The following is a 26,066-nucleotide window of genomic DNA, read 5'->3' on the forward strand; positions in this document are numbered from 1 at the left end:
TTGATTTGCGTGCTGTTGATAGCATGTACACGCATGTAGATAAGGGGAACTTTGTGAGAGAATCAGCAGCCAAAAAGAGGAAAAGGGCACATCGAGCAAACAGGCGGCAGAAACCGCTAGAACCCTGATGGCTGCAGAAATGGCAAAAGTCCGGGCCCAAGTTGAAGTGTCTCCATGTACCAGCCAAGTATCTCCATACTCACTCCATACCCCGATATTGACCCAGAATTGGACCCCAATCTCCGCCATTCTCTGCTATTCTTCTTGCCCCGTCTCTACCCCACGCAACTGTCCCGGTTACATCGAGGTACCTCCGCCTGAAAGCGGGAACGGACAGACTTGCCATTCTGCTCTGGCCGGAGACATGCCGAATTGCGACGCCGGCTTTGCGTCATCGGCTAATCGATTGGCCGCCGTAACTACGTAACTTAGTAACTGCTTCGGATTCTGCCGAGTGTATGTAAGTTATGATCTCAACTGCTTCCACTATCATGACGATCGTTAATGATTCATCCTCTTTTTGTCTCGGATCACGGCTATCCTCCCATGTGCTAGTCTAGGCCGGGATCATGTTTGGCGTCTCCTCTGTGGGACTGCTTAGCCCTCGTGGCTGTAAGACAAAAAGAGGCATCCCGCGAAGCTTGTGTTTGTAGTCGTCCAACTCTATTTGACAATCAACCAGGCACTCTTAAACTGGTGCATGCATCCATACCAAAATCTGACTCTCTCTCTTGCCTTCTTCTAGAAGCCTTCTCTTTCTCTCACCGCATCAGGCACCTCATACACACACACGCTTCCCTCGTCTCATCACTGCAGCACTTGGTCACCTCACGACTGTTCTTCCCGATGAGACACGTTTTCATCCTTTTACAAACGCGGAATTGTCATCTCACAGGTTTGATAGAAGCCGTCAGGGCGCCTCAAATATGGGCAAACTCATCTCTCGCCCAGACTGTTTGTCAGGCCTCCATCTCCTGAACAACCGAAGCAAAACCATCAACAGAAGCCATTTGTGCCAACAGATTTACTCGAATAACCCTTCATCGCTTATCCAACGAGCAAACCGTTTCGGTATCAAAAAAACGGTGAGGGTAGCTGCTCCTTGATGCCAAACCAGGCTGAGGAGCGACGACGAGCCAATACTTGGCGCAGTATCATAACCTTCCTCTCTGCCAGCAAACTCCCGTTCAATAGGTGTATAAAATGAACCATCAGCTTCGTAGTGAATTCCTTCGTAGACTTTTTTGTAAAATTGAACAGACAAGACATTGCCAGCCAGCGTTTGGTGATCTAGAATACTCGCAAGGCTTCACCATGATCTTCCCCATCTTCAACATGCCTTGCCTCCACAGCCATCACCAACCTCCCCACAATCACTACTCTCGTGATTCTCATGACGGTGAAATATCGTCCTCTGCAGCCATCGGTCTAGCTGTTGGCCTCACTCTCATCGCAGTCGTCGTTGCTGCTCTCGTCTACTGTTGGTGCTGGCGCCAACAAGACCGACACAAGAAGCATCGAAAGCAAAGCTCTCACCATCGCGAGAATCACGTCACAATTGCAAATGGAACCAAAACATCTGAGAAGCAGACACAGCAAAGACAGGACGGCAGCACGCAAACCGAACAAGTCCCTCCACTGCCAAAGGTGCCCCTATCAATTCATCACCATCAGCATGATGACAAGCATTTTCACGGAGACCACTACCGCGAACATCTCCACGAAGGCGACCATATTCTAGACTTGCTTGATCACAGAAATGACTATGATGCTCACGGCGACTCCCATCAGAGCAGCCACGGCCACCATCGTCATCGTCATCGTCAACACCGCTTCCACCGCACCCATCAAATCCTCCTTCCCCGAGACCCCATTGCCGAGTTTGAGAAGCTCATAAGCCCTCTTTCCCCTGGAATCCCAGACGCCGCTCGTGCGGATCTGGAAGCCATTCTCAATGGTCTCGATATCCCGCTACCGAACGATCCCGTCCGAGTAAATGTTGATGAGGAAGAGGCGAAAGAGAGGCGCAAGAAGAAGCATCATCGCCACCATCATCATAGCCACCGCCGTTGTCATCGTCATAAGCGCGTGACAGTCCATTAAGGAGGATTTGGGACGGTTCAAACACTACGCTAATAAACGGGTAAAATATTGAGATCCAAGAGAATGCAGGTAGAAGAGCATGGTATAGAGAATAATAACATTCGTTCTGTGATCCGAATCAGAGTATCAAGTGAAACCGTAAGCAATCCATCCATCCATCATCATGATTCGTCAAAAGGCAGCGTATGTATCTACCCATAGTCTCAAAATGTGAAACGCTCTCAATCCTCCCAAAACCATCAAACAAGCATGGAGAAAACATGAAGATTTTGGTAAAGAAATCACAACGCCAATTCCATGCCACGTGAATTCACGCCCCCTGTTCGCCTTCCGGCGCTCCCTCAGCATGTTCTCCCTCCCGTGAGTGCTTCGAGTTTCTCGATCCCGTCGACCGGCGCCTGTACTTGTGCTTCTTCTTGGAGAACCTAATGGAATCTCCGTAACAGCAGAGGAAAATCGCAACGCCGGTGAGGAAGGCTGCCAGGGTGAAGCCGACGACGAGGCCGATGATGAGGTTGGTATGGGCGGCAGAGCTTGAGCGCCGTTCTATCAAGGAAATTCCCTGTTTGATAGAGCCTGTGGACTTTATTGCAGTTGAGATATTTGTAAAATGACGCCATATCCATTGATTGTATCCATCTGTTGGTCCATGGCGCCGCAGCGCCTCAAGATTGGCCGGGGAAGGAGGGATATACATGCGAGCTGTCTTTTTGAATGTGTAAACAGACACAGATGAGTATTAAAAAGATATAATGGAGTGTGTAGAGATGAATCAATGGTCTGGACAGAATATACTGCTGCACAGTGGCGTTGCATAACGCATTATATAGGTCATTAGACCCCTTCCCCCCATCACAGCACGAGGCATTCAGATTGGCCGGCGTTGCACACGCATCATACAGCTACGACCGAGTTAGTCCATCGTACAGACGATGCATATGCAGCTTCTACACGCAAAGGGCCGTCGTTGTTCCTGCGGGCCAGCCGGGCGAGTGAGAGGCCGAGAAAAGTTGGTAACGGCATGTAAGTGCATGCATGCAGGTAGGGGGTATCCATCACGAGTGGCTTTTTTGCTATTAAACGACCAATCAGTTTGGCATTTGACTGAGACGGACGATGGCATACGATAGGATAGACTGATGCGGTGATTTCGATGGGGAGACAATGCATCATGCAGAGGAGAGGAGAGAAGAATGACGGGGATAAGTGTCTGTTTACGTCTGATTGGCGATTAAAAGGCTCGTTTGGGGCAAAATGTCCAATTGAGAGGGATGGTATCGGCACATGGACGGCATATCGCATCGAAAATCACTCTTTGACGTGGTGAATATCAAGGATGGGAGACTCTTGCATGTGCTACAAGGGGAGAAAAGGGCATCACTAACACGCATCACGGCCAGCACATCAACCACGCTACGCCATGCCATGCCACTCTGCAATCAACAGAAGAAGCGACTAATACGATATTCAAAGGAATAAAAAGGGTCTTCAAAAAGGTACCGTGATCCCAAAAGCGGCAAACAGTGAAGCATTTCACTTCTTCGCGGGACACGACACTGCGGGGTGGCCGCTTAAGACGCAGGACAACGCATCAACATGCCTTCATCTAGTCCTGATTCGACAAGTTCCAGCAAGGGGGTTGCAGCAATGTCGCCTTTTCCCTTTTACTTTTTCCATTTACAAACTGCCTGTGTCAAATTTCGTCGGCGCGACTGTCTAAGAACGGTCGGGCAGCATTTGACGACGAGGTTTGCGAGTGGTGATCGAGAGTGTATGTGATGCACATGTATGGGCGGAATTGGTTGGGAGTGAATTGGGCTCTTTTTTCCTGCTTGATATCGGCTGAATTGAGGTGACACCGCATATACAGCAAGCACATGTATGTATGCACAATGCGACAGAATGAGTAACGCGGGAGAGGAATTTGAAAGCAGTTGTGTTATAGAACTCCGTGGGGTATTTGGGCGCCTAATCAGACTCACCCTCGTATGGATTCTCATCCTTTTCACCAGCTTCTTTTGTGATACATCCACATTGATACAGAATGCTTTACTCTTTTTCTCGCCTCCAGCCATGGCTGAAGCCTCTACTGCACGCACACAGACACGGAGTGCATCCGTGTAAGCGCCCTAGTCCAAACAACCCGGCAGATGGCCCTCCCGGTGGCAGATAAGGTACAGGCTAGTTCCATCCGCCGTGCCAATCTTTCATTTCCAGGTCCGTCAAGGCACGCTTGGCAGGACTGTTGTCGTTGCAATAGGGTGAGAATGGATAGGTAGCCTTGCTGGAAGATGAACCAGGGGCCGCCGGACCTTCTTGGCCCGTCTCCACGAGTCAGGCAGTGTCAACTCAAACTTCAACAATACCAAGCACAACCACAACTAAACCCTTCAAGAGATGACGCAAAAATAGGGAAAGCAGAAACCTCCGCTAAAGATTCGATATCTTCAAGGCCAACCAACCATGATCGGCCTCGTCGGCACTTGGAGCAACCTTCAGCCACGCGTTCGTCCAGCTCGTCCCTCCGTGTATGAGCCCCAGAACGGAACCCTCGACGCTTCGCGTTTCACCATCTCAGCCTCCCCTGCAAAACTTCAAACCCCGCAGGCCTCCTAATCGCCTGCCAAGTAGAAGAAAGAAATCCAGCCAAGCAAAGGAGAGAAAACACGGCAAATAGTGAATATGACAGCTCTTCCTTGAAGCCGCGTTTCCCCTGTCCGCATGAATTGCTTTCCGTTGAAGGAGCGCTAGCCAAGATTCACTGGTTTACGCAACCATGTCTTTGGATCCGTCTCCAGTGAATATCGAATAGCTTCAATCCCTATCCCAGTAGCTGAAAGCTCTACAGTAGAGCGTAGAGCGTCTATCCAGTTAAAAGTCGGAGCCGCACTAATAATAACTCATCCCGGTCCCCATACAACAAGCCTCTAACCCCGGCCTCGTCATCCTAGATGCGATTTTCTCGGGTCTGTGTTTCGTTTTCTTCTTTTGCGTCCTACAATTTCATCTGTACATACATCTAGCCGAGTAATGCTTCCCTCTTTTTAAAACCTCTTTCTTTTTCTTTCTTTTTTTGATACTCTGTCGCTGAAGCTTCCATCTTCAATCATTCTTTTCCATTCGGAAGCTGGCTTCTCATTCTTTTTGAACGCGACGGCCTTGACGGCTGTTTTTTCATTGCGATTTTGTCCTTCCATCATTCTCTACTATCTGGTTCTGTTGATATATACGCATCTACACATATACGAGTACAAACACATACGTTTTATACAAGACAACAATCATTGATATACGCATCATGGCCATTTCATCATTCCTCATCCTTTCTCTAGCCGTGCTCGCTCAGGCACGGCCAAAGCATGCCTTTGAGCCGGAAGACGTCGGCAACACAATCACTCTACCGGTCCCTCCGGCCTCACATCTAACAGCCCGAGGGGACGTAAAGCCCGAGGAGGAGGACAAGCCATTTCACATCCTGCCGTTCCCTTATCCAAGCAAACGGGACGTCGAGGAGGACAAGCCATGGCATATCCTGCCGTACCCGAACCCCAGCAAGCGCAAGATTCTCGAGGACGACGACGGTGCGGATGGCAGAATCACTCTCCCGGTGCCTCAGCGGAGAAGCCAGGATGACGAGGACAAGCCTTTCCACATTCTCCCCTTCAACGGGAAGCGCAAATTGCCGGTCGAGGAGATTCCCTCTGGGACCATTACGTTGCCCATCATCCACGCCCACCGCGGCACCTTGGACAGGCGAGCCGTAGAAGTCCAGGTCGAGAACCGCTCCGATGTCTCGTACTACGCTCAACGTAAGTAACCAGCATCCCAAGCTTACTCGTGATATAAATGCCAACATATATATATATATATAAACAGTCAACATCGGAACTCCTCCCCAGACCGTCTACGCCCAAATCGACACCGGCTCCTTCGAGCTCTGGGTCAACCCGGACTGCTCCAACGTCCAAACCTCTGACCAGCGCTTCTGCCGCGCCATCGGCTTCTACGACCCCAAATCCTCGTCCACCTCCTTCGTCACCGGCAGCGCCGCCCAGCTGCGCTACGGCATCGGCAGCGCAAACGTCTCGTACGTCCAGGACAGCATCTCCCTGCCCGGCTCCGCCACCATGAAGGACGTCCAGTTCGGCGTCGCGGACGCCAGCGTCGACGAGTTCTCGGGCATCCTCGGCATCGGCGCCGGCGAGGGCGTCAACACGCTGTATCCCAACTTCGTCGACGAGCTGGCCAAGCAGGGCGTCACCAAGACAAAGGCCTTTAGCTTGGCACTGGGCAGCAAGGCCGAGGAGGAGGGCGTCATCATCTTTGGCGGCGTCGACACGGGCAAGTTCAGCGGCAAGCTCGCTCATCTCCCGATTGTCCCCGCGGACGACTCTCCTGACGGCGTTGCCCGCTACTGGGTCGACATGAACTCGATTTCGCTGTCGCCACCGACGGGGAAACCGACGACTTTTGCCAACACCGAGATGACCGTCTTCCTCGACAGCGGTTCGACGCTGACTCTCTTGCCGCAATCGCTGGTGGACGAGATTGCGGCCAGCCTCGGATCGACGGGCACTGACGACAGCGGATTTGCCATTGTGGACTGCGGCCTCATCAACGAGCCCGGCACCATTGACTTTGCGTTCGACGGGGTCACGATCAAGGTGCCGTACAGCGAGATGATCCGGTCGGTGTCTTCGCTGCCGCCGCATTGTTATCTGGGGATGATGGGGAGCACGCAGTTTGCGTTGCTTGGCGATACCTTTTTGCGATCTGCGTACGGTAAGTTGCACATTGCCCCCATCTTTACATATATCAACATGCACAAACTGACGGAATGTATACAGCCGTGTTCGACCTCACAGGCAACATGGTCCACCTCGCCCCCTACGCCAACTGCGGCACCAGCGTCAAGACCATCACATCCACCGCTTCCCTCCAGGACCTCGAGGGCACATGCAGCACCAACGAAAGCGAACAGCCTTCCTCTCCCTCCTCGTCTTCCTCCTCGTCTTCCTCCTCGTCTTCATCCTCCAAGACCACTTCCAAGGCGGCTTCCTCTACAACCGCTCCAGCTTCAACTACCGTCCAGCCCCCTTCTTCCACGACGGCATCGCCTTCTGTTGCGCGCTCGACGGAGGCCGCTTCGACTACGGCTGCTAACACTCCGAAGAGTAGTACTACGGGGGGTGCTGATGCGGAGAGTGCACAGAGCGATGATAAGAACGGCGCTGGCAAGATGGGTGCACACAGCTTCGCCATCAGCATGGTGTTTGCAGCGATGTGTGTGTTGTTAATTTAGAGAGAGGCTTGATTTCAGGACAAGTAGCTTGGTATAATATCGTATAGACTGAGACAAGCATGTAGCGTTCATATAGAGATGAATACATATCCATCAATCCCTTTTACACAACCTCCAGCACAAACTTTGGCCCTATCTCGTCTCCTCCTCCCTTCACAATATCCTCCATCAAAACCCCCGCAACAGGCTTCTCCTCCAACGTCCCATCTTCTCTCCTCCTCAACACCACAACCGCCCATTCGCCCTCCTGATTCCCAACAAACAACTCGTTTTCATCCCTACTCAAACTAAACATCCTCGGATGCTTCCCCTGCGTCGACGTCTCCCCCACCAACTCCAACTCCAACTCTCCCTCATCGCCCTCAGGCTTCACCCGAAAATGCGAAATCGTCTCCGTCGGCGTCGTCATCAACCGATTCGACGTATAAACATGCCCATCCTTCGAAAGCATAATCTCCCCCGCCGCAGCAAACGCACCCACATCCTCGTCCACAAACGTACAACAGCCCCCCGCAGGCGTAACCTCGATATCCACCTCCGTGTACTTCAGCTTAAACACCTCAACCCGGTTCGTCGTCTCACACAGCAAAAAGTAATGCGTCGCCTTCTTCCCTTCCCCCGCGGGATAAAACACGCCGTGTCTCGGCCCCGAACCGGACGGCACGGTGGCGCGCCTCACAACCGGGACGTCTGGCCGCAGGGCGTCGAGCACGAGCAGCGAATCCGTGCCGAGATCGTTGACGATGAAGAAGCGGCCTGTGGGATCAAGCACGGCCTCGTGGGCGCGCGCGACTCTACCAGCGTCGACGACGGGATCTTTCGACTGAATCGTCGTGATGAGTTTGGGAGTTGAGGATTCCGTGTTCCATATGTCGATTGTGCCTTCGGCCCAGGACGTGCCTATCATAATCGTCCCCTCTTTGTTGAAAGCGAGGTGACACACGCCCTTGCTGCCATCTTCCGACCGAGCGACTTTCGTCAACGTATTTGCCTCAAGATCCAGACGAAAAGCATAAGTCGTCGAACCTCTCTCATCAGAAGTGTATAATAAATCAGGATCTGTCGGAGATGCAGTGAACCAAGAGGGATTGCCTGGAAACGGCTCGTCGAGATCGATGGTGATGGTTGCTGAGGCGGAGTTGTAAGTGGCGAGGTAGATGTGCCCCGGGCGAGCAATAAGCAGACGGCGAGACATGATCGTAGGAGTCCTTGTGGGAATTCGCTATGCGCAGTATATGTGAACAGCTGTATAGCACACAGAAGAGTCAATGATGAAAGTTGGTTTGAAAAGTGAAGTTTGTCGAAATAGGTGGGGGAAAATGAACAAGCTCGCACAAAATCAATCAGAATGAGGTCAGACTGTGAGATAAATCGCCGATCCCCGTCACAAGATTCAATTCCTTCCAAACAAGACAAGCACAGCTCACAACAAAAGGGAAAGCAAACCTCTCAAGGGAAAAAGCAAAAGAAGGAGAGAAAATGCAATGACAAAGCTTTCCAGGGTACGCCTTACAGACAGCGGGGATAGTTTCAATGTTCTTGATGCGAGATTGATTAAATAGATCTGTGTGGGGGTCACGAAGCACGGCGTTTCGTCTCGTTTTATATTGCCATCTCTGTGCTAACATGGACCAAGACAACGTAGCATCAACATTGCATGTATCGTGCATCTCCTGAAATAGACGATATGCTGCGTTTGAATCGCATGTAACGTACGCTCCACACGCTGCATGTCAATAAACGCCACTTGAGTCAAAAGTCAATGATGCTGTCAAAACTCACGATCCCGTGTGAAGTAGAACAAGAGGCGTCATTGTTTCTTACGGCACCTAGAAATAGACAACTAAGCGGAATACAGCACTCGACGTGATGTTACGTCTCAAGCACAGCGCACAAACCAATGGGCAAGCACAAGTATGAGACAGTAATCAGTCAAATCTGACCCCTAAATACAACCTCAACCCCTCCTAAATACATCCAAATTACGGCCTCCCGCCCCTTCCATTCATTATCATTCGCACATCTGTCCAACCGTTCAGGGCGGCACTATTCTCAACTATGCATAAACACATTCAAAAACACCAAACGTATGAGGCGTATAGAAGATGGGGGAGACAATATGAAGCCCGCAAAAATTTCAACAAAAAAATTAACCCAAAAAAAACCCCCAAGTCAAAGCCATCAGACTATCCAGCTTGGACTCAAATCAAGCACAGAGCAGCACCGGCCAGGCCCATTGCCAGGGCACTGACGCCAGTCTTTGATCCGGCGTTCTTGTTGCCGCTCTTGCTGCCGCTGGAGTCGCTGCTGTCGCCGCAGTCCTGGTTGAAGCTGGAAGTCGAGCAGCCAGAAGTATCAGCAGGGGCGCTGCCACCGGAGCCGCCGTCGGAGCCTCCGCTGCTGCCGCCACTGCCGCCTCCGCTGCTATCACCGCTGGATCCGCCAGAGCTTCCCTTGTCGCCAGAGTCGCCGCCGGGGACGGTGCCGGAAGAGCCGTTGCTTCCACCGGGGATCGAGGCCTGGGTGTTCTTGGGGGGCTTGCTAGCAGACTTGGAGGCGGTCCCCGAGGGCGCTGCCGACGACGACGACGACGAATCGTCTTGCTTGCCGGCATCCATGTCGAGACCGGTGCCCTGCAGGGTGGCCAAGTTGGTGCGCTTGTTGCCGTTGACGACGGTGTCGTTGGTGGCCCGGATGTTGTCGTAGGTGTAGCTGACGCCGGAGTTGCTGCCGAGGTCGCCAGTGGCCTTGTAGCAGGAGACGGTGACGGACTCAAAGGTGGCGTAGAAGTAGCCGTTCTTCTGGATGTCTTGAGCGTTCCAGTCAATCTCGCCACCGGCCCAGTCAATGGTTCCCTGGGCGTTGCTGGCGAGACCACCGGGCCAGATGGAGATTTGGACACGGGAGGGCGTCTGGGGGAACGACCACTGGTTGGAGGTGGCGTTCCAGTGATCCTTGCGGTTGACAGTGCGGCCGACCTGGCCATCGACGAGCCACTGGATCTGATCAGGGGTCCAGTTGATCTCGTAGGTGTGGTAGTTGTTGAAGGTGTCGGAGAGTTTGGTGATGTTGCCAGAGTTGTTGTCTGTCGTTCGCACATCGTCAGCACTGATTCAATGGCCATCATCACGATACACGAAAAAAAAAAAAAAAAAAAAAAACTCACAGTCGGGGATGCCCTGGAAGTACCAGTTGGTCTGCGCAGTGCCCAGATCGACACCGACAAACTCATAATCGATCTCGTCCTTGACATCAGACAGCAGGATAAAGGCCGTCACCACACCCTTGCCACGGCTCGTCTTGAACTTGGCCTTGACATTGCCATACCACATGTACTCGGTCGTCGCCAGCACCGTTCCGACGCTGTTCTTGGGCATGGTCAGCAGCACGTTGCCGTCAAAGTAGGCGGGCTCTCCCTGGGCCATCCAGTCGGCCGTGGACGGGTCGCCGAGGTAGTCGCTAATGTCGGCGATGCTGCTGAGGTCCTTGTCAAAGGTCATCGTCTTGGACTTGCACACGGGCGCGGGCGTGCACGAGTCGAGCGAAAAGGACATTCGGGGATCGCAGCCGCCGAGGCAGTAGGCGCCAACACCACACTCGCCATATTCTAGACACGACAAGAACCGTTTCGTCAGCCGGAAAATCCACAGAACGAAGAAGGAATTCGCAAATGATTGCACATACGGGAACAGCAAGGCGCGTCTTCAGGGCACTTATTGGTAAGGGAGCACGTCGACGCCGCAGCAGCCGACCCAGCGCCCAAAAGCGCAGCAATCGCAACAGAACGCAACATGTTTCTCTCTTTGTCTGTCTCTTCGAATTTAAATACGAAACGAAAACCGGCACCGTTTGAGAAGCGAGAAGCGATATCGGGATTTTCAAGGGAGACGAGCGTCGTGTAACGGGAGTTCAATTTCGAGAAGAAGAAATAAATTGAGCGATTGGAAGGGGGTTCAATTTATGCGGCGCGCACACACAGCGAATCCGAAGTTAAATATTGAGGCTCAAAACTATAAGAGAGAAGGAAAAAACAGGGCCGAGGATGCGAATCCCTTGAAGCGTGCGATGAACGAGTGACGCACCGCTCGGGGGACGCAAAAAAAGACGAGAAACAACGGAAGCGAGAGTCTTTTGTTTGTTGTTCGTTTGGAGCGGCAAAGGAGGAAAGGATGGAATGCAAGATGCTGGCGATGGGCGCTGGGGGGCGAGATTTTAGTACGAGGATGCAGGCAGTTGTAGCGCTGGAAGTCGGGCTCCGGGCTGGTTTCCCCCCTAGCAGAGCTTGGGCCACGGGCGCCTCATCCGTCCCTGAACAGGCAGGTCGCCTTCTGTCATCGCCTGTAGCGAGTGTTGAAGCCGGGTTGTTCAGGTGCTCAGTCCCGTCTACATTGATCCATTCCATCGTCTTGATATCTCGTCTCTGATGTCTCTTCAACTCAGACCCCGCCATCATCCAATCTCAACTGCTCTGCTCTGCTCTGCTCTGCTACTTGACTTTTCAGCCGCTCAAACCATCCCCATACGCCACCACGCCACCCATCAGGGGAACCATCAGCACATGGCATGGGCTCCAGCCACGGGAGCACCAGCATCAAGCATTCAAGTACAGCATATCCAAGTGCCCGTACGAAGCCACCGTGTATACAAACTTGCCCTCCTCTTCTCTTGCTCTTCCCTCACAACTCAAGCCAACTCAACTCAACTCAATCCAATTCTCCCCCTCAAAAACCAAGATTCAAATCCCCCCGACGCCGAATCCCAAAAAAAGAAACAAACAACCCAAAAATGGATCCTCTCCAGACACGAGGTGCGAGTGGAACCCCCATCCCAAGCTCAAGCTAATCAACTTCTAGCAAAAACAAGTCCATTCATCAGGAAAAAATAACTTGCATGTTACTTGTAGCTAAGATAAACCCCCAGCACCAGCACCAGCACCAGCCGCACCCGGACGGACTCCCATCTCCATCTCCCAAATACGAGCTCCCAAGCTTAGGTCAATGACTTTTTTTTTTCACTAAACTTGAGTACAACTTTACAGGAGACACTAGAGTGGTCTGGTAGTGTCCTACTGCAGGCCCCGACAAAAAAAATATCCGGGCGGACAAAAAGACAAAAAGACACTTGATCCATTCGACAGGCGGGCGACTTACACAGCATGAAGAAGATGTCTTCATTCCTCCGCATCAGCTGCCCTCCTCGTTCATTTCTTCGTGCTACAGACTAGATTAGCCGTCCAACTTCACACAATCAATCTACCGAAAAAACAAACATGAACCGTCGCAGATTACAGTAGCATGCTTGACTAAAAACCCTCCTTTTATGTACATATTGCCCCCCCATGTTTCCCGATCATCGCGATCGGCCAGACATCGCTCGTGTTCCCCGTCCTCGCTATCCCGCATCGCTTAAAAACACCGCCTGGGGCCTTCAACCACCATCCCATGCCATGCGGATCACATAATGCAATGATGAGAAAATAATAAAATAGTCAATACGTTTTATGCTTTCCTCAAGTAACAAAAAAAAAAAAGTACATGCATTATTTTATACGACAAAACCCCCTCTCTAATTCTCCAATGCCGGCCAGCACAAAACCACCCCCTCAGCATCGCCCCCCAACAACAAGTAAAAATAGTAAAGAAAACCACTCCATCAACCATTACTTTGTCTTCCGTCTCGCCTTGAATGTCTTCAAGGGATCACCCTTGCGCACCCCAGCCTTTGCACTCCTCTTCCCGCCCTTCCGCTTGGTGCCCGCGCGCCTATCAAACCTCTTGAGCGGCACAAACCCAACGTCTCCCGCCGTCAGCGCTTGCCGTCCCTCCTTGGGCAGGAGATAGTCCGGCACGTGCTTCAGATGAGCCTGTTGTCTAGCCGTTCTCAACTCGCCGTCGTGGCGAAGGTGGTTCATCTCCGACGGGTTCTCTTCAAAGTATCTACCGAGCAGAATTAGCATCGAGAATCAAATCTATAATCAGCGTAGACATCATTCATACCTCTTGAGCTTCTCGCTCTTCAGCAGCTCCTGACGCAGCTCTCTCGTCCGCGCCTCTCGGATCGCCACCTTGGTCACCGCACGCAGCGCGTCGTTCATTCGGTACCTAAAGGCGTCGACCTGGTCCTTGTTGAAGTTGTACGGCTTCAGCCCCTTGCCCTTCTTCGCCTGCTGCTTCGTGATTCTCGCCAAAATCTTCTCGTCCTTCTCCGAGCTGGCAATGGATGTGTGGATGTGTTTGCGGTAGAGATCCTGGGGGACGACGAATGACAGCGCCATGCCCGTTCGTCCAGCTCGTGCCGTGCGGCCTATTCTGTGTGTGTAAGACGACGCGGATGTGGGGAGGTCAAAGTTGATGACGGCGGCGACGTTTTTGAAATCAATGCCTAGAATCAAGTAAATCAGTAAACACGTTCCCAAGTTTCCCCAACAAGATTTGAGAGCGTCCATACCTCGAGACACGCCATATTCCACGTCTCCCTTGGCAGCCTTCCGCTTCTTCTTGGGCCGAGACTCCTCTTTTGACTCGCCCTCGTTTTCTTCCTCCTCCTGCTCCTCCTCGGCCTTCTCTTCGTTGCCAAGAACCTCCTTTTCGTCAGAGGCGATGATGATGTCATAGACGTTGCGGTTGAACTCTTCGACCACGTGGATTCTCGAGTTCACCGGCAGCTCCGAGTTCAAGATGCAGCTTCGGATGCCAAACTGCTCGAAATAGAGCTTCAGGCGGTAGCATCGGTCAATGTCTGCTACGAAAATGATGCACTTGCCCTTGACCAGCTGCAACTTGAAGATGACGTAGATTAAAAGAAACTTTTCGTCCTCGCCACACCTAGAGCCCATGTCAACACAAACTTCAACAAAAGGAAGCAAACTCAGAAAAACTCACTTGGTCACCAGCTGCGTAACTCCCTCACCCTCAGCATCCGGCTCCTCCAAGTCCAGCAGCGTAGGCTGCTGGTCGCGGTAGAAAATCTTCTTCAAAGAGTCCACCTCGGTCGTCAGCGTGGCGCTCATCATTATGGTCTGAATGCCCTTTGGAATAGACCACGACAAGCTCTCAAGATCCTCGCTATATCCGTACGACAGGAGAAGATCCGCCTCGTCCAGAACCAGATACGACAGCTTATCCAGAGCCAGGGCCGACGAATTGCCATTGACATTGTGCCATGCTCGTGCGGGCGTGGAGATGACGATATCCGGGCACGTCAACAGCAGAGACCGCTGCACTGCGTCGGTGAGCTTGTCCGTCAGCTTGACGGCCCGGACGTCCTTTGCGCAAAAGGCGGAAAACAGTTCAATCGACTTGAAGACCTGGTCGGCAAGCTCTCGAGTGGGAACCAATATCAAGGCCGTCGTGGCAGCGGCAGAATCCACCTAAACAACCCCAAGCAATCAGTCTCAAGATCCATAGTAAACATGGCTGCAAGCCAACATACACTTTTCTTCTTCAAAATGCCCGCCAGCACAGGCAGCACATACGCCGCCGTCTTGCCAGACCCCGTCTTCGCCTTGCACAGCACATCCTTGCCGTCCAGCGCCAACGGAATGGCCTTTCGCTGCACCAGCGTCGGCTTCAGGAATTTCTGCTGCGCAACGGCCTGCACCAGCCTGGCATCGAGCCCGAGGTCCGCAAACGTCGCCTCTTCCTCTGGTGTCGCCTTCGCCGTCGTTGTCGTGGTCTCGGCGTTGGCCATCTGTTGATCGGCTTCGGGCTCAGCCGAGGTGGGTACGTCGTTTTCGTTGAGCTTCCGCTTCATGATTGCACTCAAAAGTCGTCCAATGGGATGGAGAGAGTGTTGGAATAGAATGCGAGCGAGATGGTCGACGCAAAAACGCAGTGAGTGATGCTGCTTTATCGTGTCTTATCGCTCCAAAAAATCAGAAGAAAGAAGAAAAAAATTCCCACGCCTTATCTTATCGCCCCCAAGCTCCCCTACCTAGGTACAAACCGCATGTACATCCGGAGCAGGAAAAGCCCCCCCTTAGCCCGGCCACGAGCACAAGTACCTGTAGCGCCTGAAGGTACCTGCTAGAAAGTACCTGCCAGTGGGGCCCCCAGCGCATGAACCTCGAATTCTCGACAGCGAAACGTTTTTTCGACTGCTGGCTAGCGCTTACCTTCGCACCGGCCGTGTACGTACCGCACAGGTCCCTCTTCGTACACGATACCTCGCCCGAGTTTGCTCGTTCGCTCCCTTCAAGCCTCCCCAAGTATCCATACATCGAACCAGGTTGACTTGCATCTCCATCTGGGGGTCCGTAGGGCTGAAGCGGCAAGGGCCGGCCATTGAGATGTCCGATGGGATCTGAAACGCCTCCAAGGGCCGGTTCGTTTCTTGCATCCAAGTTGTCTGTGAGTTGTAACCCCCTTCGCGGCGCAATCTCAGTCGTACGGTACTTGTACACACACACACACACACACATTCTTCCGCCTCCGAGCAAAGACGGTGAGGACACTGACATGACGGTGTAACAGTAACTGTCCTGTCCTGTCCTGTCCTGTCCGCCGCCTCGATATGTGCAGCAGCGTACCTAATTGCACGTATTTGCATTGCACAATGTGCAAGTTTTATTCACTCCCGTCGTTCTTCACACCGCCTCCCCTCCCATTGGGTCGACGTAGCATTCCATCCCCCGTCTTGACAGATACCTTGGCTGTACATGTACCTGGCTTGGTCATGATACATCGAGGGAACAATGCCATGCCAGCACCGGTGGCGCCGCACTACCCGGTACCCAGCTCCGGGGTACCGGCCCTGCAACTACGGATGCAAACCAGCCAGACTAAACAGATGGATGGATTCCATTCTTTTTCCCATCAAGTACACAAACCTGCATCGCCAAACTGGGACAAGCGAGGCCACTAACACTGTACTTCCAGCAGGTGTCTCCTCTAGCCTCTAGCACGAAGTAGCTGTACCGTCAAGATGGGCCCCCTGCTACACCTCGCAGCTCCTCCATCAGAGGTATCGAGTACTTGTACTATAGCGTGTACTAAAGCTCCCTCATCTCCTCTACGCAAATCATCACCCGTTGTAAGACATCGTTTTCCAGCCGCCAAACCGGTGCATTTCATATTAAAATAGATACTTGGTACAAAAAAGTAGAGATGGAGAGAGGGAAAGCGGGGGAAGGGGGGAAATTGTGTTATTCGGGTATAGCTATGCCTCGTATCGGCGACAGTCTTTGCATCCCCAGCTCTAGGCTGAGAGCAGTTGAAATCCTCCAGCAGTTCCACGCCTCCAGGACAGACTGAGCCTCAGGAACCCCATCATCGTTGACTCCGTGGCCTCTCCCAGTAAGTCCGCAAGAACACCCAACCCACCGAGGCTCTTCTCTCGACCATCCCCGTAGGTATCGTTGAAAGTAGAGAGCAGAAAACACAAAAGGGAAAAAACAAAGAGATAAAAAAACAAGGGCAATTAGTCAAATGGTGGCAGGCCACGGTTCGAGTCCTCTCAAACGAGCACAGGCAAGACCAAGAGGACTACAATCCGCCGCCAACGCCAACAAAGACCGTCCAGTGATTCATTTCCCACCCAACGAACGAAGAACGACGTACACACATCTCTCTCTCTAAGACCGGCAAAAGAAAAAGAAGGGAAGAACGGGAGACTAATAAGGTCGGGGGGAGAAGGGCAAAAAAGACAAAAGAAGAAGTCATGACAAAAGCCAAGTTTTGCCAATTAGCGAAGTAGCGGAAACCCTGGCCGTACTCCTTACTGTTCCTGCTTTTTCTTCAGAGATCTGCATCTGGAGTTATTAAACTGGAAAACCTTGCGGCAATAAAAAAAGACCGAAATAGATAAACAAAGGCAGCTGGTCCTATTCCTCTCCACGGCGATCCCGAGACCTGAATCCCAACAAGAAAACAAGACGGCATCTGGGTACAAGAATTACAGTCGTCGAGCGGTCCGATCAGGAGCATTCATCAGGCCGGGGCGCGGGCGAGCAATCACGTCGAGTTCATCTCCCCTTGGGGTTGCCAAAGAGATCTGTATACGAGTTAGCGGGACCTCGATCGTTGCGGTTAACCCCTACCGGCCAAAGACTGTAAGCATACCTGGAAAATGCTCCTTGGCATATTGTTCACAGGCCTGTACCAAGTTAGCGTATGATTCAAAAGGGAGGGGAGAGTAGGGGAGGCTGCCATACCTTTGCTGGCTTCCCGACTTTCTGGCCAATGACTTTCCACTTGTTGTTCTCGTATTCTTTGATGGCGTTCAACAGCGCCTGACTCTGAACAGACTGATCAATCAATGAGGCATCGACATTGGGAATGAGTGGTCCACTTACTTCATCTTCGGCAAACTCAGCGTAGTGCATATCCTTGTACCAGTGCTTCTTAACGGATCCTTCTGTCCTTGTAGGGAAGGTCTGTGTGGATCTCCAATTAGCTTTCCCCCCTCTTTAAGTGAAGTCAAAAACAATGGCAAGACATGAAATTACAAAGGGGACGTTTGCCTCCGTTGTCGTCAAGAACATACCTTGGCAATCTCAGCCCAGCTGTTTCCGGCATCTCGCATCTGCTTCAACCGCAGCTCTTCTTGGGGAGTCCAAGGCGTGTTGGTCCTGCTCTTCTTGGTGGGAGGGCCCGAGGCGGCGTTGGCCGAGTTTGCGTCGTCGTTGGCCGCGGGCTGGGCCTGGGAAGGAGGAGCAGCCTGGGGAGCGGGAGGCGTTGGCGCAGGAGGCTGACCCTGGGCGGCGGCAACGGGAGGTGGAGCGGCGGCCGTGGCGGGTGAGGGCGCCGCGTTTTGGGCCGGCCGCTTCCGTGAGCGAGCGTTGGGCGGCTGGGCCGCGGGCTGAGTCGGCGTCTGCTGCTGGGACGGAGGGCCATTCGGCGGCTGTTGCGATACGCTCATGGGCGGCTGGACTGGAGCTGGGTGGTGTTGCTGCTGGGCCGCCATGTTAGGCTGAGCGCCGTAGGGAAACTCCATGCGCTCGTTGCGACGAGCCATATCGGCCGGGTAAGGATGGTTACTGTTCGAGGCACCCCGGTTAGCAGACTCGTTGGCGGGGGAGGGGAATCATCATGGCATGGCATGGAACTATGCATGGTATAGGAAAGGGCTCCCTCTAGATGGGGCCGGGGGTGGGAAGCGGGGAGAGGGAGAGAGGGCCATGGTTTCGCCAGGCACAGCGGGCGAAGTTATAGAAGGTATCGACAGGAGGCAGACGGTGATACAGCGTTCGTTTGTCTCCCAGCCGGTGATGCCATGACGGGGTAGAGGTGTAAAAATAAGAAGCGGGTAAAAAAGAAAGTTCAAACGATATACATTGAATACATGGCTGATGGTTGATGGAGGCACAATGTGACGGACAACAGAGGGCCCTGGTGTAGATGGCGGAAAGACGATGTACCAGGAACAAGGAGATCGAGTACTTACTGCATGTCGTTGGACGGGTGGGGGGAGTTGGAGTAGACGTAGTCCGGCACGGGGCCGACTTGCCACTGCTGCATGATCTGATGATAGCGCACGCGAATAAGGTCAGTAACGATTTCGTCTCTTTTTTTTTATAACAAGCTTGTCGACAGAATCAAGGAAGAATTTCAAGATGCAGCAAGAGAGGAACCGCGCGTTTTTCTTTCTTTCTCTTCAAGCCCCAGTTGCACGCGGCGCGTCCAAAAGCCGGCAAGGCTGTCGACTTGCAGCACAGCAACTGCAAAGGAACCAGGGAGAGAGAGAGAAAAACAGAAAAAAAAAAACAAGAAAAATAGAAGGGGGGGAAATCAAAAAGAGAGGGGTTGTTTGCTCAAAGAGAGCTTACGCGCAGCGCACGCGTAAGGCCAAGGTCCCAACAATGGCTGCAACGGAACGACGCGACGCAGCTTGAAGCTCGAGTACGGCGCAGGAGCATCAACAATGGGAACACACGAGCATCCCCGACGAGTGTCGTCGACAACTTGGCTACCACGGATTGACGTTGCGAAGGCACAAGGTGAGGACGCCCGGCGAGAGGGAGCAAGGGGGGGAGAGGAAGAGAATGTCCTTACGGGCGAGGCAATCAATGTAGGTCAATGTTGCCTAAAGCGCATCCGACTGGAACAAGTCTGGCTCGGCTTTTTTTTCCTTGGTCAAACAACCAAAGGAGCCAAGCTGGGGGCCGAAAGGGTCAGGTTGCACAATTCGGCAAAGTAGTGCAAGACCACTTGGATCAACAAGTACTTGCAACCGCAGTGGCACCGAAAAGGCCGTGGGTTCTTTTTGGGGGTGTGGTTGAAGAGCCTCCTAATAAGAGGTGAGGGTAAGGGAAAAAAAGATACAAAGAAAAAAAAAACTAGCCAAGCCGAGACTTGACGCGCGCGGGTTGGTGGACTGATGGGATTGTGTAAAACAGTGGTAAGTTGGTGGTGGGGAGAGAAAAGTCGTTGGCTAGGGGGGGGGGGCAGATCCGAAGCCGAGGCGACGGTGGGCTTGGGTTACTATTGTGACGGGTGCAGACGGCGAATTGAGAGCAAGAGGGATTAATTGGGTTGGCAATAACAGACGAGCGAGGTTTTGAGTGGGTGAGGGAGTTGCAGTGCTGACAAGTAAGGCTCAGCCGTGTTGGTTTGCTTGGCCCGACTGAGTCAAGCAAGTCGAGAGAGAACGGACAAATGAGAGGGAGCAGAGCGCAGCAAAGCGGAAGCAGAAGCATGAAGCATGAAGCAAGAAAGCACGTACGAGAGCTGGTTGGCGCAGGCCGACGGATGCAGTGGTACTGGTCGGTACTCCGGAGAGTCTGAAGGGACGCGGATCGGCCAGGGTGAGCTGCGAGTGGTTGAAGCGGGTTGAGTGAGGTGAGGTGAGGCCAGATGGTAGCGTGTACCGGATTGGATGAGTTGAGTTGGAGTAGCAGTAGCAGTAGCGTGTTCGGCGCAGTTGTTTTTTTTTTTTTTTTTTTTTTTTTTCCCTCTGCTAGGGGCGCGAGAAGACGGACGGCACGCAAGTCAGTCAGTTTGAGCACGGCACGTACTCGTTACTCGTCACTCGGGGCACACGATGCGAGGCGATGCGCTGCGATGCGATGGTCGGGCCTCTGCAGGACGGTTTGAAGCTGAAAGCTGAAGTGCCAGTGGAGCACCGTTGCAGAAGCGTGCGATGGAAATGGCCAGGTCGAGTCGCCAGGCGCTTTCGGGGGTGGAAGAGTGATGATGGTACTTGGAGCCCAAGTAACTCGGTTGGGTTTTTTTTTTCTGGGGGACGAAGTAGATGTTTTGGCCTGCCTGGTGCTGGGTCTCTTTTTTGGGGGGGAAGGGGGGAAGGGGAGAGAGAAGTTGCGCGACCTGGACTGGACAAGTGGGAGGGAGGCAAGCGGCCAGGATCAGTGACGAGGGCACGGGAAAAGCTTGGCGGCAGGAAGAGGTGGGGCGCAGCAGCCAGAGGGGGGGCGTGTGATGATGCTTTGGATCCGATACTTTTGGCGCAGGCAAAGTGTGAGGCTGGGGCGGGGTACTGATACACCAATTCGAGTGGCGCCATCGGGGCCGGGGGCGCAGAGGGGCGTGGCCGTGCGAGGGGCCGGTTCGTGACGCATCGCCGCACTGTGCGCTGCATGCCGTGGTGTCGCACAGCGCATAGTGTCCGGTTTCGAGTGTCGAGCGTCGTCGCACCGTGCGTAACGGGAGTCCGCAGCAGGTTGAGCGGCGCACGGGCCAGCGCTAGCGGTGCTTAGTACCACTACCTCAGGCGTGTCCACGCAACGCACACAAGGACAGGACATGAACCTTTTGCCCTGCCGGTTCTTCCCACCTAAGGTACTCGTATGGATCCTTCAGGCAGCTCGTACGGTACAGTACCTACCATGCCGTTACCGTGCCTTCCGCAGAGACAGACAGACAGACGGACGGACGACGCGGGGGCTCTGCTCCGTAGGCCCCTGTATCGTTGACGTACGAGAATATCGGTATTGGTATTGAGAGATACAGGCATTATAAGAGACGGAGCCCGGGCTCAAGTCGCGTACCGATGCTGGTGCTGGGACGAGGACTGGTACTGTTGCCGGTACTGGTACTTGTACTGATACAGCACTTGCATTAGTCCATGTACGTACTGTATGTACTGTACGTACTTCGTGCCGCTGGTGAGCAGCTTCCGATAAAACAGAAATGAAGCCAGAGACACCCGGCTGGGAACTGCTGGGGCTCCGGCTGCAGCCAATCAGCGGCCGCCATCCGCCTCGCGTTGGCCTTCCGATTGCCCGCGCGCCTTCCTGCACCAGCCACTCATTTCGCCGTGCCTTGGGCGGCGGGCCAATCAGCGGGCCAGCAGCGCGAGTACAGGTACGAGTACGTACAGGTACTTGCGCGAGCCGGAGGCGTTCGTGAGGGTTTGAGTGCAACGGGGGTACGAGTCTGGAGGTACAAGCGGCACAGGCCCGGGAGCACAAGCTCGCAAGGCGGGCGGGTGCAGCAGGTATGCGGTACCTGCCACCAGAGTAGCGCATCGTATCGCATCGCATCAAATCGCATTGGATCGCATCGCAATCGCGCATCGCCTCCGGGTCTCGTCGTTTCGCTGGCGGTAGCACCAATTGATTGCCTTGCAGTAGCAGCGCAGTAGCAGCGCAGCGATCCATCACGACTCCGGACCGTCCTCGCTGCAGTGCAGTGCAGTGCAGTGCGGACAGACAGTCTTTGCGCCCTTTGAGCAAGTTCAATTGGCGCCCCGAGAGAGCAAATGAAAAGTTACGGTATCTGCTGTCACCAGGCAAAAGTGGCCCAAGGACAGACTCAGCCCAACGCTGATCACGGCTTTCGTATTCGGCAGCGATGGACAGGCACGACAATCGCACTCCCTTTCATCTGCTTCTTCTGTCGAGCTTCTTTTTTTTTTCTTGCTCGCGTTTCTTCTATCGGATGACGCAACATGCCGCGGGGATCGTCGACGCCAATCTTTTTGTCCATCTCTCTCTCTCTCTCTCTCCCTCTGTGGAGGTTAATTTCGCATCTACCTACTTACAGCCACAGTCACAGTAGGTAGATATTATTGCCTACTAATTCCCACCGCTCGCTTAGGCGGCCAAGGCACTCCCTGTCGAATGACACGAATCTCATCTTGGACAGGCCCGGGAAAAGCGGGGATGGACATGACAAGTGTGTGCTTCATGGCGGCCTGAGAGAGCCTGGCCATGCGTGAAATGCCATGCCGTGCGTCAACAAGCGTCGAGCGAGCAGCGCTGGCTGGCTGGTGATACGCCACGGCCGGCCTCGTCCTCTGGGGGAACCCGGGAGGGGAGAAGACGGGAACAGAGAGAGGAGAGTGAATGAGACGGGACAGGCCAGCCTTATCGAGCACCGTCTGTCTGCCTTCTTCTCGATGCCCAGCCCCGTGGTATATGGCCGGCATCGTCAGTTCAGTCGCACCAAATCACATCACAGCACAGCACAGCAACAGCACGCAACAGCACGCAACAGCACAGCACAGCAAAACAGCAACAGCAACCACATCAACCAGAACATCATGCACCTTGTGCTCCCGTCCTTCCAGAACCTCCATCCTCCCCCCCCTGCAACCTCCCTCGCGCGAACTGCAAATCGCCATGCCATGGCACAAGTGCAAGCATCATGTATGTACTCGTACATACCCTCTGTGCAAGTCCATCGCATACCTCGCCGCCAAGTACTCGATACCTTTGCTGAGCTTCGAGGCTAGGGCCGCATCGCATCGCGGCTCCACCTTGTACTGTACTGTACATTACATGGCTTGTCCAGATCCAGCGTCTGGGACCTCTTTGAAGGCCTGGGTGACTTGTGAACATTGTACCTGTGGAGGATGCCATCTTTTGGCAGTTAATGTGGCCACTGTTGCATTGGAATATAATCCGATTCGCTCTAGTCTTTTCGAACGACGGAAGCTCTCGTTATACTGCGGATGGAGAGAAACTCGCGATGGAGTCGGACCTTTGTACCACTCAACCAGCAGCTTTGCTTGATAACCTGCAGAACAGAGACGTGCTGAGATGATCTCGCTCCCCAACCTCCGCTTTATTGCCAGAGACGCTGCTGTACAGTGTAAATGCGACATCTGCCCAGGGGTGGGCGGTGTGTGCCATCGCATTTCATCTTTTCAAACACCACTTCAAGCTTACTATTGCTCATACACAAGGTACATACAAGCATCATCTATCTGTAGGCTGCTGGATGCCTATCAATCGTTGGGGGGTTCAATTTACCCGGCCAATTCGCCTCAGCTGCCGTTACGGGCAACATAGGATTGCGAGATAGACCCAACAGATGCTCGAGGATGGATACGAGCTGCCCGTTTTCTCTTCGTCCTCGGTGCCCAGTGCAGTGCAGGGTAAGCCGGCCACGGGAATTGGGAGCTTTTCAGCGCTCATCTTGCTGCTCGAGCTCTACATTAAGGCACGCACGCGTATGCACAAGGCAAGGGATGAGATGACGAGGCGGCTCACTGATGCAATCCATCTACTCTCTACCCTATCCGGAGGTGAGAGGAATCGCACAGCCACCGTCACCGAGTCATTCCCGCTGTACCGAGGAGAGGAATGTGTTGACGCCCGGGTGCCAAATTGCTAGAAAAGCACACTTGCAATTACCCGGCAATGGACATTTAATGAAAGACATGCAGACGCTCACATCGTCGCACGTCAAATCAAATCGAAATGTGAGCATAGGAGCTGCCATTAGGCGGCAAGAGGCTAAAATGACGGCAGGCGAGCTGTGTGATATATCACATTGAGGGTGAAGCGATAGGGACATGTCGCCAGTTCACGGGCGGCCTACAAACAAATGCGAGCCCCTATTAACTACTCGAAATACCTCGTCGGCATGTCTCTATCTGATCCGATTGTACTTTTGTTTGTTACTTGTGCGAGTCCTGGACGATGCCATCGTTATCGGGGAAGTGGCGTAGAATCGAATGGAGAGTGAATGTCTTTGTGAGATGGAGCCTTTCTTGAATGTCCACATGCAAATCTAGAGTTGCGATGCGATTTAGGCCAAATTGATGCGCCATCCGGTCAATGATGAAATGGAAAAGACGAGAATCAAAAAGAATCAAAAGGAGGCGAAAAGGAAAGCTATGGGTAACTATGTGGTTGGACATTGTCTGGCAATTCCTTATCATAACCCAAGCGGAGGAAAAAAATAAATTTCAACTCCCAATATTTCTTTTTTTTTGCCGATCGAACGGCATGTCATACGATTCCTGGGCAAAAATGCTTCGGCCAGCCAACCGGAGAATCCCTAGGGAGGGCGCCTGAGAGAGATTGCCATGAAAATCGAAATGAGCGTCTCCCAACTGTGCCCGCCGTTGGGCTGCATTTTTGTCTGGCCATTGGCGGGAAGCAGGTCTCGCGAGATGAGGAACAGGCGGGACACCCAGACAGACAGACAGAGAGAGAGACGAGGCAAAAAAAACTTGGAAACGCTGCATTGATATGCCTTGATGATCCGTACATGCATACAAGCATCGGCTACACGTACATACATACGATATATTAGTCGAGCATGGGCTGTGCCTCGGAGACCACGGCTCGACGCCCACCCGCCGGATGTGTGTTTTGATTGATAACTTGCATGTGAGATATCAGCAATGGAGGATACAGCCACTATCTTTGGTGTTTCTGTCGCCTCAGACACACAACAGAACACACACAAGCCCTTGCCACCGTATCGTCACTCCTGCGCCGGGACGATGGCACTCCGTCTGAGTGGCTGGTCCCGGGTGTGTTTCCAACCTTGTTTTCCGGCCCATCTTTTGACTTTTTTTTTTGTCCTTTTCCTCTCTCGCCTCACAATATCATGCGCCTCAAAAGATGGGAGAAGAAACAACACAACACATACACACACATAGACGAGTGGCGTGAAACGAAAATGAAAAAAAAGAGAGGCGCTCTTCATGCGAGGGTTTCGCCAGTCGCCTCTAGCGTGTTTCGAAGCGCAGGGTTGAAACGCGGCTGCATGATGCCCGGCCGCCCATCTGAGGCATGGCGGCTACCGGAACAGGACGACATCCGAAGGACCTGAGAGAGCTCCGTATTTGTTCGTTTCGTTTCGTCTTTTTTGCTGAAGGCTGTGTTGTGTTTTACGAGTTTGGGTTGAGTTGAGTCGGATTGAGTGCGATATGTGATGCCTCTGTCAACAAGCAAGCCACTTACACTGCGGCTTCCGCTATTTTCTCAATTTGAATGTTGCGCAACATGGCGAACTGCCTCTATAGGATCCATAATCCCAAATTCAGACCGGAGAATTTTATCCGCCTTTTGTTAATTTTTCTAATTCTTTTTTTTCAAAATACCCATAAAAAAAGCCGCTGGAGAAGGAAGCCGGGGCAAGGGGCCGGCCCCGGGTGACTTGTTGCTTGGGCGTCGCTTAGCTGGACGAGAACAACAGCCTCCTTGTTTCAAGAATGGAAACAGGCTTCAAACGGCGAGGCCTCTGCTCCTTGCATCATGGATCGCTTGCGATGCGGAGAACGAGATAACTGCTGTTGTGTGATTGGCTCGGGAGCGGCCATTGGGGGCGAGCAAGTTGAGTTTATGTGGATGGAGTTGTAGAGATTGGTAGGGTTTGAGGCGAGGCACGAGGGCATCTTGAAGTTTGTACAGATATCAGAGGCGTCTTAACTTTTTCATGCCTCCACCGAGATGGAAATCCAAAGAATTGAAAAGAAGAAAAGACGAGAGAAAAAGAAAACAATTGAAAGAAAATGACGTGGCCTG

At 53.0% G+C, this 26,066-nt stretch overlaps 8 protein-coding genes across 8 annotated transcripts; 2 read left to right on the forward strand and 6 right to left on the reverse strand.

Annotated features, from left to right (window-relative positions):
• Window positions 1–1,314: 1,314 nt before the first annotated feature.
• Window positions 1,315–2,103, forward strand: Triagg1_4277 (uncharacterized protein; the record flags this gene model as incomplete). Its single annotated transcript, XM_062898662.1, has 1 exon — window positions 1,315–2,103. The coding sequence occupies one exon, from the start codon at window positions 1,315–1,317 to the stop codon at window positions 2,101–2,103; it is 789 nt and encodes a 262-aa protein (XP_062756784.1).
• Window positions 2,104–2,413: 310 nt separating this feature from the next.
• Triagg1_4278 (uncharacterized protein) lies at window positions 2,414–2,800 on the reverse strand (the record flags this gene model as incomplete). The annotated part of the gene is made up of 1 exon (XM_062898663.1): window positions 2,414–2,800. The coding sequence occupies one exon, from the start codon at window positions 2,798–2,800 to the stop codon at window positions 2,414–2,416; it is 387 nt and encodes a 128-aa protein (XP_062756785.1).
• Window positions 2,801–5,401: 2,601 nt separating this feature from the next.
• Triagg1_4279 (uncharacterized protein) lies at window positions 5,402–7,405 on the forward strand (the record flags this gene model as incomplete). Its single annotated transcript, XM_062898665.1, has 3 exons — window positions 5,402–5,912; window positions 5,980–6,885; window positions 6,951–7,405. The coding sequence occupies 3 exons, from the start codon at window positions 5,402–5,404 to the stop codon at window positions 7,403–7,405; spliced, it is 1,872 nt and encodes a 623-aa protein (XP_062756786.1).
• A 103-nt stretch (window positions 7,406–7,508) lies between these two features.
• Window positions 7,509–8,600, reverse strand: Triagg1_4280 (uncharacterized protein; the record flags this gene model as incomplete). The annotated part of the gene is made up of 1 exon (XM_062898666.1): window positions 7,509–8,600. One exon carries the CDS (start codon window positions 8,598–8,600, stop codon window positions 7,509–7,511), a length of 1,092 nt encoding a protein of 363 aa, XP_062756787.1.
• Window positions 8,601–9,606: 1,006 nt separating this feature from the next.
• On the reverse strand, window positions 9,607–11,198 carry Triagg1_4281 (CAZyme family GH16; the record flags this gene model as incomplete). Its single annotated transcript, XM_062898667.1, has 3 exons — window positions 9,607–10,490; window positions 10,572–11,012; window positions 11,090–11,198. The coding sequence occupies 3 exons, from the start codon at window positions 11,196–11,198 to the stop codon at window positions 9,607–9,609; spliced, it is 1,434 nt and encodes a 477-aa protein (XP_062756788.1).
• Window positions 11,199–13,064: 1,866 nt separating this feature from the next.
• Triagg1_4282 (uncharacterized protein) lies at window positions 13,065–15,157 on the reverse strand (the record flags this gene model as incomplete). Its single annotated transcript, XM_062898668.1, has 5 exons — window positions 13,065–13,341; window positions 13,402–13,786; window positions 13,853–14,229; window positions 14,287–14,774; window positions 14,837–15,157. The coding sequence occupies 5 exons, from the start codon at window positions 15,155–15,157 to the stop codon at window positions 13,065–13,067; spliced, it is 1,848 nt and encodes a 615-aa protein (XP_062756789.1).
• A 2,209-nt stretch (window positions 15,158–17,366) lies between these two features.
• Window positions 17,367–18,861, reverse strand: Triagg1_4283 (uncharacterized protein; the record flags this gene model as incomplete). Its single annotated transcript, XM_062898669.1, has 6 exons — window positions 17,367–17,395; window positions 17,464–17,497; window positions 17,556–17,639; window positions 17,697–17,777; window positions 17,888–18,380; window positions 18,788–18,861. The coding sequence occupies 6 exons, from the start codon at window positions 18,859–18,861 to the stop codon at window positions 17,367–17,369; spliced, it is 795 nt and encodes a 264-aa protein (XP_062756790.1).
• Window positions 18,862–20,367: 1,506 nt separating this feature from the next.
• Triagg1_4284 (uncharacterized protein) lies at window positions 20,368–22,729 on the reverse strand (the record flags this gene model as incomplete). Its single annotated transcript, XM_062898670.1, has 5 exons — window positions 20,368–21,042; window positions 21,185–21,260; window positions 21,348–21,400; window positions 21,453–22,024; window positions 22,378–22,729. The coding sequence occupies 5 exons, from the start codon at window positions 22,727–22,729 to the stop codon at window positions 20,368–20,370; spliced, it is 1,728 nt and encodes a 575-aa protein (XP_062756791.1).
• Between the last annotated feature and the right edge of the window lie 3,337 nt (window positions 22,730–26,066).

This window comes from Trichoderma aggressivum (genome assembly GCF_033847375.1).
Source record: "Trichoderma aggressivum f. europaeum strain CBS 100526 chromosome Unknown scaffold_013, whole genome shotgun sequence".
NCBI lineage: Eukaryota > Fungi > Ascomycota > Sordariomycetes > Hypocreales > Hypocreaceae > Trichoderma > Trichoderma aggressivum.